Genomic DNA, 17,957 nt, shown 5'->3' with positions numbered 1-17,957 from the left:
AAATTTGAGTATAGTCTCTCTACTATAAAATTCCAATCTGAATTGTGAAGGACCTAAGCCCTCCTTTTATAGGAGTAAGGGCTGGTCATTTACATAGCTTATTCCCTAAGCTACCCAAAACACTCCTAAGATCACACCCCCCTTACTAAGCTCACTCCCCAAGCTTCTAGAATTTTCTAAACTAAAGCCTAAAGATGCTTTTACAAAAGAGGTGTCTCATGTTTCCCTCTAAGCACCTTTCTAAACATTATTCTATATTATTTACAATTTAAAAGAAACTATAAAGAGAGATATTTAATATGAAGCCTATTATTTAAGAGTTTGTAGACTTCTTTATCTTTAGGCTTGATCTTCTCTTTGACTTCTTTTAATTTGAGAGAAGACTAGAAGGAAGAACTTCAAATGTGTAGGTGAAAATCCTCTTCCTTCATTAATAAAATCCTCTCCCAGTGGATATCCATCATATCATCATCAAGCTCTTCATCAAGTGAAGATGAGAAAGCAAACATCTGCTTGATTGCTGAAGATGATGATGAATCTTGCAGCTCAAGTGAAGTAAGTTCTTATGCTTCCTTAAATGAACAAAATTATAGTGAATTGCTTGAAGCTTTTCAAGAAACTCACGATGAAGCTAATCAATTGGTGCTTTCAAACAACTGATTGAAAGAACTTAACAGCTGGCTGGAAAAGAGAGTGAAATCACTTGAAGATGAAATTGAAAAATCTAAAAATGATTTCAAAAATCTGGAAAATTATTTCAAAAATTCTTCTTGCAAATGTGACACTCTCATTTGCGAAAATTGTGAAAATCTTGAGAAAAAGGTGCATTATCTTGTTAACACTCTGGACAAGCTTTCAAAAGGGAAATCTAACTTTGAGAATGTCTTGGCATCTCAAAGCTGTGTTTTTGGAAAGGCTGGTTTAGGCTTTAATCCACAAAACAAACAAGATAAGTTTTCAATTTTTTTTAAGAAAGCTAGTAAAACAACCGATTGTTAAGTCGAAACAACCGATTGTTACATGCTTTTATTGCATGAAAAATGGCCATTCGGTTAAATTCTGCAAAATAAGAAAGTTTTCAGTTCCGAGGGGCTACATGAAATGGATTCCTAAAGGATGCGAGGTTCCAAATGAGAAAAAGAAATCAATTGGACCCACATTTGTGAAGGGGCCAAATCTTGTTGCTTGAACTCATGTTTGTGCAGGAAATCTAAAGAAGTGTGAAGGATTGAGTCATCTGATCAAGTTCTTGGAAGAAAAATACTAACATTGAAGCTAAATCAATGTTCTGCATCTGTCCAAAAGCCCTCAACAGTTAAAATAAGGCTTCTTGATCACAAAGCACATGGCTCATTGAAAGAACAACACAAAGGATAAGACCTTCCTTATCTCTATTCTTAATTCCTGTTTTTAAGTTCGTTTTCATGTTTGTATAACCTTTTTAAAGTGTTCAATTTCATCTGCTTTGATTTATTTCTGCTCATGCTTAAAAACTCAAAATCAGTTTTATTGCTGTAGAAAAACAACCGATTGTTTTCTCGAAACAACCGATTGTTTTGAGTATGACAGCACTGTGAAGAAATCAATTTAATTTCTATTTTGAATTTCTATCCGTTGCAGATCAAATTAAAGAAATAATCCTTGGTCAATGAACCTGTTTTGAAAGCTGATTACGCCCAGAAAGAAGTTACAACAGTCATAAAGGAATATATTCCAAAATCTTGGAAATTCAAGAGCTTTTAATGACTAGTCAAAGATCACATATGAAGACCATGTGATTTTCTTCTTTTTCTGATGTTTTCATTGCAGCGCATGGTCAAGTCCTTTCTCTCTGAAAATCTGGTACCCACTCATGTCATTGAATGCTTTATGATTCTGTTTTTGCTATAAAATCTGTTGCAGCTGATCTCTTCCACAAGAACAACCAATTGCAACATCTCTTGCAAATCTTGTGTGAGCTTTTCTCTGTTTTCTTCTCTGCCATCATGGACTCAACTCCTCCCACCTCAAAGAGAGTCAAAACTAGAGCAATAAGGTCTGGAGGAAGGCTTGAAGGATGGTTTTCTGGTGATAATGATCTTATTGAGAGATATAGATTTGAGACTAGCACCAAAGTGATAAACAACCCTAAAGTTGTTTGCTTTGATTGGCTGAAAAGCAAAAAGTTGGAAAATGTCAGAAGGCTCCTCAAAGATCAGTCCCTCAGAAAGTTCTTGGAGATGAAAGGCAATATCTATCCAGATTTGATAAGAGTTTTATACACAAATCTTAAGTTTGAGGGAAACAACCTTGTTTCTCATGTAAAAGGTGTAGATATGGAGATTACACATGATGTGTGGGCTGCTGTAGCTGGTTTAAAGTACTCAGACCTCAGAATTAACAAGGGGAACCTTGAAGTAGAGGAGGACTTCAACAAAGTTCAATACTACAAGAGCTGTTTGAAGAACCAAAATGCACAAGTTAGGACTTGCTCGGTTGGTGGCTTAAGGCTTGATGAAATGTTGCTAGCCCTCATTGTGACTTGGATTCTAACTTCAAGGGGGAGCAATCATTTTCTTCTTACAGAGGAGGATCTGGTGTACATCTTCTGCATTATGAAGAAGATCATAATTAATTGGATCCTCATCATCAAAGAGCACATGCAAAAGGCAATGAGGTTAAGTGACTATCATTATCCATATGTTGTTTTGGTTTCTAAATTTCTACTCTATTTTGAAGTGAACCTAGAGGATGAAACATCTGAGTTGGTCAATTCAACTTAAGAGTTGAACAATGGATCTCTCAGTAAAATGGGATTCACCAAAATAGGTGGCAAATGGATTAGCAAAGATGGTGACCTTGGTGCCTCATCTAGTGCTGCTGCTGATCATGAAGAAGATGAACATGCTGCAGATATGGATTTTCAACATGAAGATCTACCTGAAGCACATCAAGATGCTGGACCTAGTGTTGGTGCTGGAAATCAAGAAGAAAGCATGCAAACCAGGACTCCTTTTGAGAGACTCATGGTTAATAGGCTTGATAGCTTTGCGGAGAATCAAAGGAATCTCCATGATCTATGTGTCAGCAATTTCCAGAGGATTGATAATAGGTTTGACAGCATGGATGCACGTTTCATGACTCTAGATGAACAGATTGAGGTAGTACAGAACCACATCTTTGATCTTCAATATGTTGATGATGATGAATGAAGAGAAAAACAACCGGTTGATGTATTGAAACAATCGATTGTTTTTTATGGTTGTATCAGTTTTTCTTGTTTTTTGTTTCTGTTTTTTTTTTATCTGATGAATTAAGAACAATTATCTTTTTCATCTCTTCTTTTTGTCTATTTATGAAGACAAATAAGGGGAGATTTATGCTGTGTTTGGATTCAGTTTTTATTTTCTGCAAAACAGTTTGTATGAGTGAAACCTCATAGGTTTTTGCTCCAATATTTGTTTGTTGTTTGCTCTGATATTATGCTCTAAATTTCTATATCTGTTTCTTTGCTAACCAAATATCAAAAGTTCTATGCTTTGCTTAAAACAGTGCTTTGCAGGAACTGCTTCAGATTCAATCAGGTACAACACAAGCATCATGGATTTGTCTTCATCAAATAGGGGGAGATTGTTGAACGAAGTGGTGTTCAAGCTTTGAAGAATCCAAAACCCTTTGAAGGATGTTGAAGGCTGTGCTTGCTGTTACTGAGTTGTATTAGATAGGATCTGGGGTAGATTGAGTATTGTAATCCACTCTTGATTGAATCCAAAGCATAGGCATTCTCAATCTTTTTAAAAGAAAAGTGTTTTTCAATCTAAGTGAAAAACAACCGATTGTTTTATCGAAACAACTGTTTATTTTATACTTAGGTGTTTTTAGAAAATGTTGAAAACTGTTTTTCAAATGGTTGAGCTGTCAAAACCAAAACAATTGATTGATTCGTGGAAACAACCGATTGTTTGTTTTGGTACCATAACAGAAAAACTGTTTTGTGCTTTGACTGAGCATTAAATGATTTTCTAACTGTTTACGCTCCAGTTTTTAATGCTTTGACCAATCTTTAAAGGCAATTAATAGTTTGTTAAGATTTGATAACAAACAACTTTGTTTTAAAAATAGAAAAACAGATTTGGGTTTTTCAGTTTTTTTTCAGATTTTGAAAGAGTTGAGATTGCTTAGAGATTGAGTTTGATCAAAGAGTGTGAGATAGAATTTTCTCTTGTATTGATTTCAGATTTGCTTCTGTAACAAGTGTAATCCTTGTATCTGTTGAAAGAAACTTTTGTGTGTTTGCTGAGAAGTGTTGTGTGTTCTTGAGGGGATCAAGATCAGCATTCTTAGTGTTGGTGTGTTGACCAATAGAAGTGGGTGTCTTGAGGGGATCAAGGTCACTTTCTTGGTTGTGTTGTAAGTGATATAGGTTTGATTGCTTAGTGGAATTCCTTAGTGGTTTCTGAGAAGACTAGATGTAGCTTTGGGTTTAAAGTGAACCAGTATAAATATCTGTGTGCATTCTCTCTATCATTAATCTCTTTAAATTCAATTTTAATATTTGCAAACTGGTATAAACAATCGATTGTTTCTGCGAAACAACCGATTGTTTTTTTGGTGCTGTTGTTTTTGCTTTGTGTTTTGGCAAACTGAATTTCTTATCATTTGTTTCTTGAAGTAATTTCATTCTTGGCTTAAAAGTTTGCGAAAACCTTCTTTAAACAATTCACCCCCCTCTAGTTTAAAGCCATAATTTGTAACACCTTGTGGGTTCAATATCCGTCCTTAGGGACAATTTATTACTTCTAACTCAGTACACTTGTCGTAAAATAGTCATCATGCATTAGAAATAGAATCATTCTAGAGGGCCTCGACAACATTACCCATGAGAAAGGCATTCATTTCACTTTTGAAACATCTAATCAAGCAAAATACAAAGCTTTTATTACCGAGTTGAAACTTTCTAGGGAGTTAGGGATAAAATAATGGAAGTTCCAAAGTAACTCCTAGCTTATCACCAATTAAATAAAAGGAGATTATCAAGCTAAAGAACTATTATTTCAAAAATACTACCACATAGCAAACAATCTTATGAAAAAATTTGACTCGATTGAGATTTCTCTTGTGTCGAGAGAGCAAAACAACTGACTCGATGTTTTCTCCAAACTCTCTAGCACAAGAAAGGTTGGACAACATCGAACTCTTATTCAAAAGACCTTAAATACACTAAGTTGTAACCACGATGACGTGTTACAAATAAACCTAGGTCACCGAGTTGGATGGCACTTATCATCGAATTTCTAACTAATGATACTTTGCTTAATGATGTGATTAAAACCAAAATGATGCACAGGCAAGCATGGTTTTATGTTATGAATAATAGTGAGCTCTTTCAAAGAGGTTTTACCTTTCTCTTACTCGAAATGCTTAGACGATAATCAGGCGACACACGTATTTGTTGAGCTTCATCAGCGTATATATGGGATGCATTTGGGAGCTCGGTGTATGAGGTCACGAGTACTGAGGGATGGGTATTATTAGCCAACACTTTGGAAAGATGTTTGTGCTTTCACATAGAAATGTCAAGATTGCCAAAAGTATGGTCCCCTTTCACATGCTACCTCTAGAGGAGTTGCACACATTTTCGTTCCCATGGCCTTTCATAACATGGGGTATGGATATATTTTGTCCCTTTCCTTTAGCAAAAGGGTCATGTAAAATTCTTTATTGTAGTTATTGATCACTTTACCAAATAGATAAAGGTAGAACCTTGAACAACCATCATAGCTAAACAAGTATAGAACATTTTTCTGAAAAAAATGTGATATGTAGGCATAAATTACCGAGTAAAATTGTCGTTGATAATGGTTGACAATTCATAGACAAAGGGTTGGAACAATTCTTACGACATCTCAGATTAAACATCGAATATCCTCTGTTCAACATCCCCAAATTAATGGTCAAGCATAAGTAACCAATAAGGTCATCCTTAAAGAACTCAAGAAAAAACTTAGTGATGCTAAAGGTCTTTGGGCTGAGGAGATACCCGATATACTATGGATATCATTGCATTTCTCAATCATCTAAAGGAGAAACACTGTTTCGATTAACATATGGTGCATACGCTATGATCCTAATTGAACTTGGCAAAACATCTTGGCGAAGAAAAAGTTTCGACAAAGCTATAATAATAATGACCTTATAATTGATAATACGCATATAAGAAGGCGACCATGTCATAAAGACAACTTAGTATGGATGAAAATCGGAGAAGCTCGAAGGGGCATACATGAAGGGAAGTTAGCACCCAATTGGGTTGGACCTTATCAAGTTGTTGATTCATTACAAAATGGGGCATACAAGCTCGAAGAATTAAATGGTAAACTCTTGCCAAGAACTTGGAATGTAGTTCATTTAAAAATGTATTATTGTTGAATCAACGAGAATGAAGTACTATTTTTCCTTAGCTCAATTTTTATCCCTATGGAGGATTTTTTCCGAGTAAAGTTTTAATGAGACTTATTCTTAGAATAAAAATTTAATTCTTACATAACTATTTACTACGATTCTTATTATAAAAAAATGATTCTTATTATAAAGATATTTACCATGATCAAATGATCATAAAAAATTTACAAAAAAAAAATATGAACTTAGACTAAACAGTTAAAAAACACCTTGAGATCAAACAATCATCAAATCAACAATGCTTAATCGAGAATCAAACCATCTTCAAAATTCTTACTAATCAGAAGACCAAACAAGTCAAAAGAACATTATTTGAGATCAAACGATCATCAAAACAATGGTGTCTAAATCGATATAAAAGATCATTGAATTTTTTTATTAACATAGGTAAAAAAATAGTGCTTGATCAAAGTTAAATAATCATCAAAGTATAACAAGTCGCGATCATTGAATAAAGTTATAGTAAACCATTAAATTTTCTTTATAACACTTAGTTCTTAAAAGAAAATTACAAAAAAAATCATAATTAATATAAATATTACTTATCATCTACTAACTCTCCATCCACAACATCTTTTTCTAAGCTGAAACCGTTTGCATTTATAGATGGAGAAAAGTGCAAGGCTTGGTCTTGAAGTCCTTGTCATATCCTTCGAGGCCTGCCTTGACCTTGTTTAGTTTCTCATCAACCTTTTTCAATTTCTCTGTAAGAGAGTTATCAATATCGAGTTATCAATTTCTCATCTTATTACTTTGAAATAAAAAAAAAATATTATATAAATTCTTGAAATGTGAGTGTTGGAGATCACACATCGACTAGAGATTAAGACATTTCATAATATATAAGTGTGTGCAAACTTCATCTTATAAATTAGTTTTATGAGGTTGAGTTTGTCTTAAAGTCCACTTTTAAATATGGTATCAAAGTCATTTAAAAGAGTCTTGAGTCTTGGTTCATTTTTCTCTTCCAACACTTCTGGTTTTAGTGATTGGGGCATCTCTTTTATATTGTGACAATAACAAAGATAAAGATACAAGGCTTCTAGAAGGAACTAATATTAATTTTGTCTTTTCTACTTCTTAGTTGTTTCTTTTTGTCCATATGTCTAGTCTTTATTTTGTTTTTTCTTATTATAGCCTTGATTGACTCTTTATTTTACATTTTGTCTCTTTAGCTACCAGGAATAAGTTACTGCTTGTATATATATTCAAACTCTTTACTTTGATTTAATAAAGGAAAATAAAATAGAATAAATATTCTTTCTAGAAAAAGGTGTGTGTTGGAGATTCCACATTAATTAGAGATTAAGACATTTCATAATATATAAATTGGTGCAAACCTCATCTAAAAGTCGGTTTTATGGGATTGAGTTATGTTTAAAGTTTACTCCTCAATATAATATACCACATAAATTACAACACATATAATGAATTTTAAAATAATCTGAGTTAATTTATAAACGGCGTAAGTTGTCTACATTCGTACTCAACTGAAGTAGATAGATGCTAGGAGATGGATTACATGAACTATTGAATTGAAATTTGATTACAAAACATTAGGCAAGTGATTCATCCTGGGTCACACCAGCAAAGTGGTTGAAATTTTGTTGCAAGATAATGGGAAATTTTCAGTTTGTACGCAAAAGTATGTCACGGTTCTTTAGGATATTCCAAGCATATGGGCACGAGTTTATGGTCACATGTTATCATATCTCTTTCATAAAATCATGACTTCTTTCGGTATGTATTGAGTGATATAAAGTTCCTTTTGCGTCATATCAAGTTAAATATAGATCTATGATTCATATAGCTTCAAAACATGTCCATTCAAATACACATCTATTCGTTTTGATTCTGAATTTAATAATTTTAGATGGGTTTCAGCAATATCATGTATAATAGCATTCATAGTTTATACATCAGCAAATGAATCTTTTGGAATAGGAAATTTTACAGGATTTTCTTAGTTTATTTAAAAATAATAATAATAATAATAATGATAATGAATCTTTTGGAATAGATCTCCACGGAGTTTTATATATAACCAAAGAGGTTTTTTCATGTCCAAAAAAAAAGGTTTTCTCATATTTTGCAAGTTAATGTTGAATGCAAAGTTGATTTGTTAAATGTTCGAATTTCCTAAATTTTGTAGGTTATCTGTTTTGAAATAATTTTATTACCATACTTGATGATATATTTATTTTTGGGTTAAATATGTTTTTTTTTTACTGATACTAATTTTTTTTTATCAACAATAAAATAAATTAAATAAAATTGAATACTTCAGAGGTATTCCAACCCGTATACATCAAACACATTGTTAGTTCTCCAAAAGCTTAGAAAAACCACCCAATGTGTGACTTAACCTACAAAAAAATTCACCCCAAAAAGACTAAGGGTGTGTTTGTTTCTATGGGGGAGGGAGGAGCGGGTGTTTTTTGTGTTTGTTTCAAGGGTTTTGAGGGTGGGGGAGTGGATGGGGGAGAGGGTGAGTGCTTTTTTTTCATTCTTCACAAAATGAAGAAATTTGTGGGGATTAAGTAGGATAGTTGTATTTTACCACAATACCCCTAGACATGCATTTTATTAAAATATCAAAATTAAATATTACATAAATTTATTTATAATTTCAAAAATATTTAATTATACTATTAATAACAACATAAAATTATAAATAATGAAAATAAAAAAATACAAAAAATTATAATATTAACAAAATATATATAGTTATATAAAATAATAAATGAATATAATAATAAATATTATTTTCATAAATTTTAATATATTTAATAATTTTATTTCAATTTAACACAAAAATAATTTATATTATATTTTTTAATTTTTTATTATAAAATATAAGTAATTATGAATATTATATATTAAAAAAATTAATTAATTCAAACCTACACACAAAAAGAATCATAATTCATTATTTTAATAACAAGGACAAATTTGTAAACTTACAATAAACCATCCTCATAAATCCACTTTATCATCTCTCAATCCAAACAACCTCACATATCCTCACTCATCCTCTCTAATCCTCACAAATCCACTCCCTCCCCTCCTCACAAATCCACTCCTCAATCCAAACAGAAGCTAAAACACACAAAAATTGCTAAGAACATAAGAACTGAAAAAGAACTGAAGTTGAATAATAACAGTACTTAGATGGCACCTAAATTCAGGGGCTGAGCCATAAGATATAACAAGGAATAGCATGCAAAAGTGCACCAATCATGACAAGAGAACTAAACCAGTTTTGGTAGGACCCAAAAAGAAAAAACAATAGCCATGCCAGGAATTTACTAATGCCAACAGAAACTCCTCCAGTATTCCAGCAGTAATCACACCTAACATTTGTACTGATACTAATGTGAAATTAATTTTTATTTCTAATCCAAACTTTAGATTTTTTGGTATTTGTAGGAAAGAAACTATTGGAATGAGTTTTTATCTGTATTTTTTTGTTACGTAACAAGCATATTTTCAAGGTGGACTGTATTATAATATTATAACATTCACGTCAGCCATGAGTCAGCATGAAATATTTTAACATCCTAATCCACATGGAAAATTCATTATGCTACTTAAAAAAATTTGGTAAAGACCCATTTCAATAGTTTCCTTATTAGAAGTATCCAAGAAATGTAAAATTTGGATTATAAATGAAAATCAATTTCATGTGAAAGTTCAAGAATGAAAAACATATATAATTCTTTACTTAAAATCTAGTATATATATTACAAAAAAATATTATTTTCTTTAGTTTTTTAGCATATTATTTTCTATTAAACTAATTCAATAAAAAATAATTTATATTATTAAATGAAATATAAGTTTATCCTTTTAAGGATTTTGCATATTTAAAACCCACATACACTAATTATAAGACAAATCCAAAATATATAAATTTACTATGTGAATGTGATCGGTTGAATCATATTGCTCGAATACCTAACTAGCAAAGGTCAACTTAGTGGATTTCTAATTTACGTATAATTTATAATTTTTTTTGTTATTCACTATGATTATGCCTATTTTACGGGGGTATTTATTTATTTTAATATATTATTTTTCTGAAGCACTGAAAATAAGAAATTTCTATCACCACCCTCGATAAGCTCTTGATTTAAATTTCACTTAAAGAATATTTTATTATTTCTCGAAAAGAGGCGATCAATGAAGATCCTCAAACAAAGGTAAGTGTCGAAAGAAAAATACACATCAATATTATTATGTTCTCATTGACTTAATCGTTGAAATATTGTCAACAGGTGAAACTCCACTAATTTCATTTTTATGATGTCCGAGCAATCCAAGATTATAAACACAAAAAAATACACTTCAGAGATGATCTCCAAGCTTCCAACTTCCTATTTGACGAGAACATAAAGTGTATACAAATTTTACTTCACTTCTTAATATATATTAAAATATTAGCGAGAGTTGGTAGAAAATAAATAAATATATATGGTAGAGTAAAATAGAAAGTTAGAATGATAGAGTATAGTTTTTAACGGTGAGACATAAAGCGAAATATAGGACAATCCTGCAAAGAATACGAAAAGGGAAAGAAAATCTAAGCACGAGGAACTATACCTGTTTAGCGAAAAAACAAGTAGAAAAGCTTGGATTAGATTTTAAGATGTGGATTGGTTCACGCAGAGCAAGTGAGTAAAGGAGCAGAAAGAGGAAAAACAATAAAAATTTCAACCCCAAAATAGTATCTCTACCACCCTTTACAGCACACACACAAGACATTCATCCAACCATCCATATCACACTCCTATCTCTCTAAACCGTTACACTCCTCACATCCCATTATTCTATAAAATCAAATTAAAACCAATTTTTAATCACACTTATTTAGCGTCACCAAAAACAAACCATAGGTGATAAACAATGCACATCTACCACCATTACTAAATGCTTCTTTTTTTAAAAAATTATTAGTAACAAAATCTAAGTTTAGGTTGCATACAATAATATATATATATAATTTTTATGTTAATAAAATACAATTTTAAAAGTATAAAAAAACTAGTTTAGTTTATTCTTTGCCGAAAAGAAAACCGCGGCTCCTGACTACTGCGCGCAGGTGCGCAGCGCGTGCCTTCGGTTTACGTGTCCCAACCCCATTGGCGACTGGTTTACGTGTCGCCACATGACGAAGGGTGCGCACTAACTGAAGCAGGTGTACGTTAGCACTGACTTCACACTTTTGGATTCCCCATCGGTTGCAGCATTCCATGATCCCCCAACTAGCATGCCAACCCTTTCTTCTGCATAAAATACAACGTCCTCACAAACATAGCTTCCACCAAATTCATCACTCTCTTTCTTTCTCTCTTTCTCTTACCCTTTCCACCGCCTCCAAAACGCCATTTCTCAATTCGGTGTTCTAGCTTCTGCTTTTGCTTTGCTGCTGCTTCTTATCGATATTTATTTATTTTATTCTTCTTCAGATTAAAAAACTACTTCTAGGAACTCACAATGCCTCCACGTTCCGCGAGGGGTCAATCGCTGCTGGCCTAGTCGTCATCGACTTTGGACGCACGTGCCAGATTTCAACGGACTCCTTCATCCAATCCGCGACTCTCGCTGCTCAAGTGCAATACACAACCAACCAAGTTCCATGGCGGTTACTGTTATAAGCCAATAGTGTCTGCGTACAGCTTCACCAACAAAGACAACGGCAACGGACAAGAGTTCTTCGTCTTCGCACGTGAGAGGTTGTACCTCCACCGTGTGGCTAAAAAAAGAAAGGTTGTTGTTGCTGTTGAGATCACGGTTTTTCAGTGAAGGAAGACTGAGATTTTTGTGAAAATGCCTCACAGAGCGACTTACTTTTTCCCGAGGCAATTCCCGGAAAGAGGGTTGGATGAGTCTTCCAAGCAGAGATTGGATCACGAGAAGAGAAAAATTGTCAACTCAATCAAATCATCGGATACGACTTTTTCCTATGAAAGCGACGCGCCCATAAAGCCAACACCGATTCCCACGCCTGCCGCCAAAGACAACCACGACGTCGTTTTCTCATCCGGTAAGCAATCCGCGGTATCCGACCTCTTCACCGGCGCCGACAAGTTCCGCACCAAGCAGAAGCAAATCGCCGCCTTCTGCGATTGGTTGATCGACAAAAAGAAGGACCGCAATCGACCGAGTCACCATTTAAAGTCCTATCCCAACGACGACGACGAAGAAGAAGATGAACGAGAGCTTCTACTTCCGACGCCGCCGCCTCCGGCGGTGGCTGCAGCGGCGCAAGTGGTGAAGGATGCCGTTGACCGGAGCTTCGACCGGCAGGTTTCTTTGCCGAGGTTGTCCAGCGGGAGCAGCTACGCCGGGAGCTTGTTCACGCTGGACGGCACCGCCACATTCTCCAGCGACGTTACGAAAGACGAAACGTCGTCGTTTCAAGTCTTCACTGAAGAAGACGCGAGAAAAAGGAAAGAAGAAGAGGAAGAAAACGTAAAACGCAATACCGCGCAGAAGTATAAGGAGAGCTACTACCTGCAACTGGCGTTGGCGCAGAGACTCTCTTGTTTAGCAAGCCTCGCTTCTGAACCTGTTGTCACACTCGACGCTGGTCCCGAAACCTGGGACGCTGAATCCGTTTCGTATCGTTTATGGGTACGTATGTACGACAACGAAACGAAACTACACTTGCTGTAACTGTAGGTTATCGTTTAGTAACATGTTCCTTTGCTTGATTTTCAGGTGAGTGGGTGTTTGTCGTACACGGACAAGATATCTGACGGTTTTTACAACATATTGGGGATGAATCCGTACCTTTGGGTGATGTGCAATGATGTGGAAGAAGAAGGGAAGCGGTTACCGACTCTGATGGCGCTTAAGGCGGTTGAACCGAGCGACACTTCCATAGAGGTGGTTCTTTTCGATAGACAGGAGGACTCTCGGCTTAAGGAGCTTCAAGATAAAGCTCAGGAGTTGTATTCTGCTTCGGAAAACGCGTTGGTGCTGGTGGAGAAACTCGGAAAACTCGTTGCTATATGCATGGGGTAAGATAATATCGTAAGATTACGATACACCGTACTTTTTACTTTTTTTACGTCCTTCTTTGATTATTTTTATTGTTTTTTATTGTTTGTATGCTTATTTGGTGTTGAATTGTGTGTGTGAAGGGGTACGTTCCCTGTGGAGCAAGGAGATCTACACAAGCGGTGGAAGTTGGTTAGTAAGAGGTTGAGGAACTTTCACCAATGTTTTGTGCTTCCTGTTGGTAGCTTATCCAGTGGACTCTGTAGGCATCGCGCGATTCTCTTCAAGGTGAAGAATATGTTTCTTTGTTGTTGTATCATTTGGATGCTTTAAGAGGAGGCTGTGTTAGTATTTCCCTACTGATTTTCATAATCTATATTTATTCATTTGAAATAATTATTTCTCTTTCTGGGTTTTGCGGCTTTAGAGATTGGCAGATTACATAGGTTTGCCATGTCGCATTGCTCGAGGTTGTAGGTACTGTGTTTCAGATCATAGATCGTCTTGCCTTGTCAAGATTAAAGATGACAGACAGCTCTCAAGGTTAGCGCAGTTGTCCTTTTTTGCCTTGTTCTTCTGAGTTTTGTTTTGATAGTATAAAGTCAAACAAAATATGTCTCTCTGCCCACGTACTTATTCTTTGGTGATAATCGTAGTGGGTCGCTTCAGTAGTTATGACCATTTTTACTTTTTTTTACCCTAGAGTTCTATTGTTAATTTCACTTGTACCTTTTCATACTCATCTAGATTTGCCGGGCTTCATTATCCTTACAATTTGTGGATTGTTAAGTTGTATGTTGCACTTTTCTGTTTAGATTGCTCGTGTCAAAATTTTGGCTTGAGACTGACTGTTTATTGAGATTGTAGAACATTTCAGTTAATTGTTATAGTCTTCTAGATCACCTTATAAAAAACCTGACATTTATTTCATGTTGTCAACAGAGAATATGTAGTTGATCTGGTTGGGGAACCAGGAAATATCCTTGGGCCAGATTCCTCAATTAACGGAGCATATGCCTCATCAATACCTTCCCCGTTTCAAATTTCTCATTTAAAAGAATCCCAATCTCCATATGTGGATGTTACAGCATGTTCTCAATCTCTTGATAACTCTTATTCAGGTGTGTTGTGCTTTATATATTCCTGAAAATTCGGTCTTTCTACTGTATTAAACTATCCTTATTTCAAGTTCAGAATCCATGTATGTAGCCGTTAATCTCGATACATTCTTTCAGAGATCATTCCTTTTCTCTGAAGTTTTTCTTAGTTGTTACTCAATATCTTGCAGGCTGTGTACACGAAGATCAACGAGTTGAAGAAACTGATCGACTGAAAAATAGTAATGGCTCTATTTATGCTGCAATAGATCAAACTCGTGGAGGTACAGAACAACCTCTATTTCCCTGTGGCTTGAAAGGGAATGATGAGGAATGTGCTGTTCTGGGTTTATTAAAGTTTCCTGCCATCTATGAAGGTGTTTCTGATGATCTTGACCAAGTCTCTGGAGCATCGATACATGAGTACCCAAGGCTCAGAAAAGATTCAGTTGTAGTTATGGAAGCTTCCAAAGAGATCGTTGTAAAGGGAAGTTCGGGGCTAAAAAGTATCTATAAGCAATCTATACTGAGCTCATCCACCGAATCAGAAAAGGAACACGTAAAAAATAAACATGAAAATCAGGGTGCTGGTAATATTCCAAGATACTTGAACCTTGAACCATCACTTGCAATGGACTGGCTTGAGATACCGTGGGACGATTTACGAATCAAAGAGCGTGTTGGTGCTGGTAAATTTTCTGCTTCCTGTTTGTTTTTTTAGAGCACATGGCTGACCTGGTGACTCCGAATCTAAATTCTCTTCTCTCTGTGTAGGATCATTTGGGACAGTGTACCGTGCTGAATGGCATGGATCGGTATGTTTTCATACTACTTAATGCACAAACAAGTTCGTGAATGTTGCTTCGTATTGTCTTCGTAATTCCTAATTTCTTAAGTATGATTGATTGCTGTTGGTTGCATGATGAATTTATTATATCAAACCATTGATATATCTTGTATTGTCAATACAGCCTATTATTTTTCTGTTATAATTTTAACTCAATGGTATTTTACTGTGGTTTTAAAATTGCAGGATGTTGCTGTCAAGGTTTTAACAGTTCAGGATTTCCAGGATGATCAGTTGAAAGAATTTCTCAGAGAGGTAAGTGTCGTGTCGCCCCTAAAATTATATCATTTTATTATGTTGAGTATAATAATATTGGGAATTCATTATACAAAACTCACTTCTCTGGTTCCTTATCTAATGGGGCAAATGAAGCAAGTTAATATGCAAGTTGATATGTTCATTGTTTTAGGTTGCCATAATGAAACGAGTACGTCATCCAAATGTGGTGCTTTTCATGGGTGCAGTTACTAAACGTCCACATCTATCTATAGTAACAGAATATTTGCCTAGGTAAGCCATCCAACCCTTTTTTACAGTAAAATTATATTGAATTTTCTTTCATAATGGTTTGAGTTGAGTGTCTTACTGTTGTTTCCTGGTGCATTATTTATTGCAGGGGCAGTTTATTCCGCCTAATACATAAGCCAGCATCTGGTGAAATTCTAGATCCAAGGAGAAGGTTACGGATGGCTTTAGACGTGGTTTGTGCCAGATATTGTTATTTTTCTCTGATAAATTGGATATTATATATTGTGTTATATGATAATACGTAATTTGTCTGATTGTAGGCTAAAGGGATCAATTATCTCCACTGTCTGAAGCCTCCAATTGTGCACTGGGATCTCAAAACCCCGAACTTGTTAGTGGACAGAAATTGGACTGTCAAGGTATAATGGAACCGATTGAGCACTCGAGTTTCTAGTTGAGTTTTGGTAAAATAATTGTGCTTATAAATGATTTTTTTTTTTCATTTCTTGCTCAGGTGTGTGATTTTGGATTGTCCAGATTTAAGGCGAACACTTTCTTATCATCAAAATCTGTCGCTGGAACTGTAAGTTTCTTGTTCTCAGATTATGTACATAAGCATGTGTCATAAGAAAGAAATTATGGACGTTAGGTTTGAAAATTATTTGAGTAGCAATTTCAGGTTTGAAGTAAAAAGTTCAGCTATTGTTGCTAACATTAGTGCTCCTTTGTTCATAAAGTTCAACTATTGAATACCAGTATGTATGGCTGTCAATTGTCTGATGAGTGTTCGGTCTTTGTGTCAAGCAAATTGTCTGGTTTAGTAGGTTGTGCATGTTGGTGTAGATAGAGGCAAATTTATTTCAACAAAGTGGTCATTCTATTAATATTTTGCAGGTTGAAGTTTCATTCACTCACGGTGCCACATCTTCAATAAGTGTGTAACTCTCTTAATTTTATTTTCAGCCTGAGTGGATGGCTCCAGAATTTCTTCGTGGCGAACCTTCAAATGAGAAGTCTGATGTTTACAGTTTTGGGGTTATCCTGTGGGAACTTGTGACCCTGCAACAACCGTGGAATGGACTTAGTCATGCCCAGGTAAATTTGTTGAACATTTAGATCTGAAACCTGCTAAGTGTATATGGGTCAGTTTTTTAAAGTGAATCATGTTTATGTTGTTCAGGTAGTGGGAGCTGTGGCCTTCCAGAATAGGAGGCTTGCTATCCCTCCAAACATTTCCCCAGCGTTGGCCTCTCTGATGGAATCTTGTTGGGCTGAGTAAGTGTTATATATGTGTGTGATTTTTTGTGTGTGTATATGGGTTATGTTGGTTCTGAGGATTGATCATTTTTGCACAGTAAACCTGGTGATCGCCCATCATTTTCAAGCATAGTTGAATCTCTAAAGAAACTACTCAAGTCACCAGCGGATGCGATTAAAATGGGTGGGAAATAACATATATAGGGATTTTTTGTTGATGAAATTTATTAACCTATTGATGATGGCATGAAGGCCTTTGATTGTTTGTTGCAATTGTATATGGATCGGTTGATTCATGCTTAACCCATTTCGTATGCCCACTTAAAATCAATCAAGCCTCTAGTAACTTTCAAATCATGACCTCGAGCTCTTTTATCTATAGCTTTGAGATCAATAAATTTCATTATTTCCACTTTCTATTCTTTTTCCCCATTTCAATTCAATAATACCAAAACTACTCAAATATGTCATATTCTTTTTTTATTATTTCTTAAGACAACATATATTGTTTATATAATGTTGTAATCATAATTTAAAAAAAAATTATATTCTAGATTCAAACAATAGTAATAAAATTATTTATTTAGGGGATAGATCTTGTCTATTTCCATTCATAGAAAATTAGAATTACGTAACCTTTCTGAAAAAAAAAATTGAGAGTGGTATTTTAATTTTAAATTTTTAGTATTTATAATATTTTAATTATGTTGTATACTTTCATGATTCACGTATAATACAATAAGGCGAGAAACTACACTACTTACAATCCATATAATAAACAAAAATTATGTAAATTATACTCAATATTGTAGATAATCGCGTCAATTTTATTTGAAAAATAT

The 17,957-nt window shown here is 34.6% G+C and overlaps 1 protein-coding gene across 2 annotated transcripts; it reads left to right on the top strand.

Annotated features, from left to right (window-relative positions):
- The first annotated feature begins 11,630 nt into the window (after window positions 1-11,630).
- LOC137823470 (Protein kinase superfamily protein) lies at window positions 11,631-17,534 on the top strand. 2 transcript variants are annotated; one of them, XR_011083133.1, is made up of 15 exons: window positions 11,631-13,077; window positions 13,165-13,466; window positions 13,590-13,734; window positions 13,874-13,989; window positions 14,389-14,567; window positions 14,735-15,232; window positions 15,318-15,358; window positions 15,577-15,645; window positions 15,800-15,900; window positions 16,007-16,091; window positions 16,179-16,277; window positions 16,373-16,441; window positions 16,753-16,953; window positions 17,039-17,133; window positions 17,214-17,534. XR_011083133.1 is itself a non-coding variant. In XM_068628624.1 (15 exons), exons 1-15 carry the CDS (start codon window positions 12,271-12,273, stop codon window positions 17,308-17,310), a joined length of 2,835 nt encoding a protein of 944 aa, XP_068484725.1. In that variant the 5' UTR covers window positions 11,631-12,270; the 3' UTR covers window positions 17,311-17,534. The 2 variants fall into 2 exon arrangements, 1 of the variants encoding a protein (XP_068484725.1); XM_068628624.1 differs by having other exon boundaries at window positions 16,822-16,953.
- The last annotated feature ends 423 nt before the right edge of the window (window positions 17,535-17,957 follow it).

Source organism: Phaseolus vulgaris, chromosome 8 (assembly GCF_051622355.1).
Source record: "Phaseolus vulgaris cultivar YP4 chromosome 8, ASM5162235v1, whole genome shotgun sequence".
Taxonomy (NCBI): domain Eukaryota; kingdom Viridiplantae; phylum Streptophyta; class Magnoliopsida; order Fabales; family Fabaceae; genus Phaseolus; species Phaseolus vulgaris.
This window is presented reverse-complemented; position numbering and strand designations above follow the sequence as displayed.

Coding starts and splice junctions, on each gene's coding strand:
- LOC137823470 (XM_068628624.1), top strand. CDS start 12,271: ATGCCTCACAGAGCGACTTACTTTTTCCCGAGGCAATTCCCGGAAAGA. Junction 15,901..16,006: donor GTAACAGAATATTTGCCTAG/GTAAGCCATCCA, acceptor TATTTATTGCAG/GGGCAGTTTATTCCGCCTAA. Junction 16,092..16,178: donor TACGGATGGCTTTAGACGTG/GTTTGTGCCAGA, acceptor GTCTGATTGTAG/GCTAAAGGGATCAATTATCT.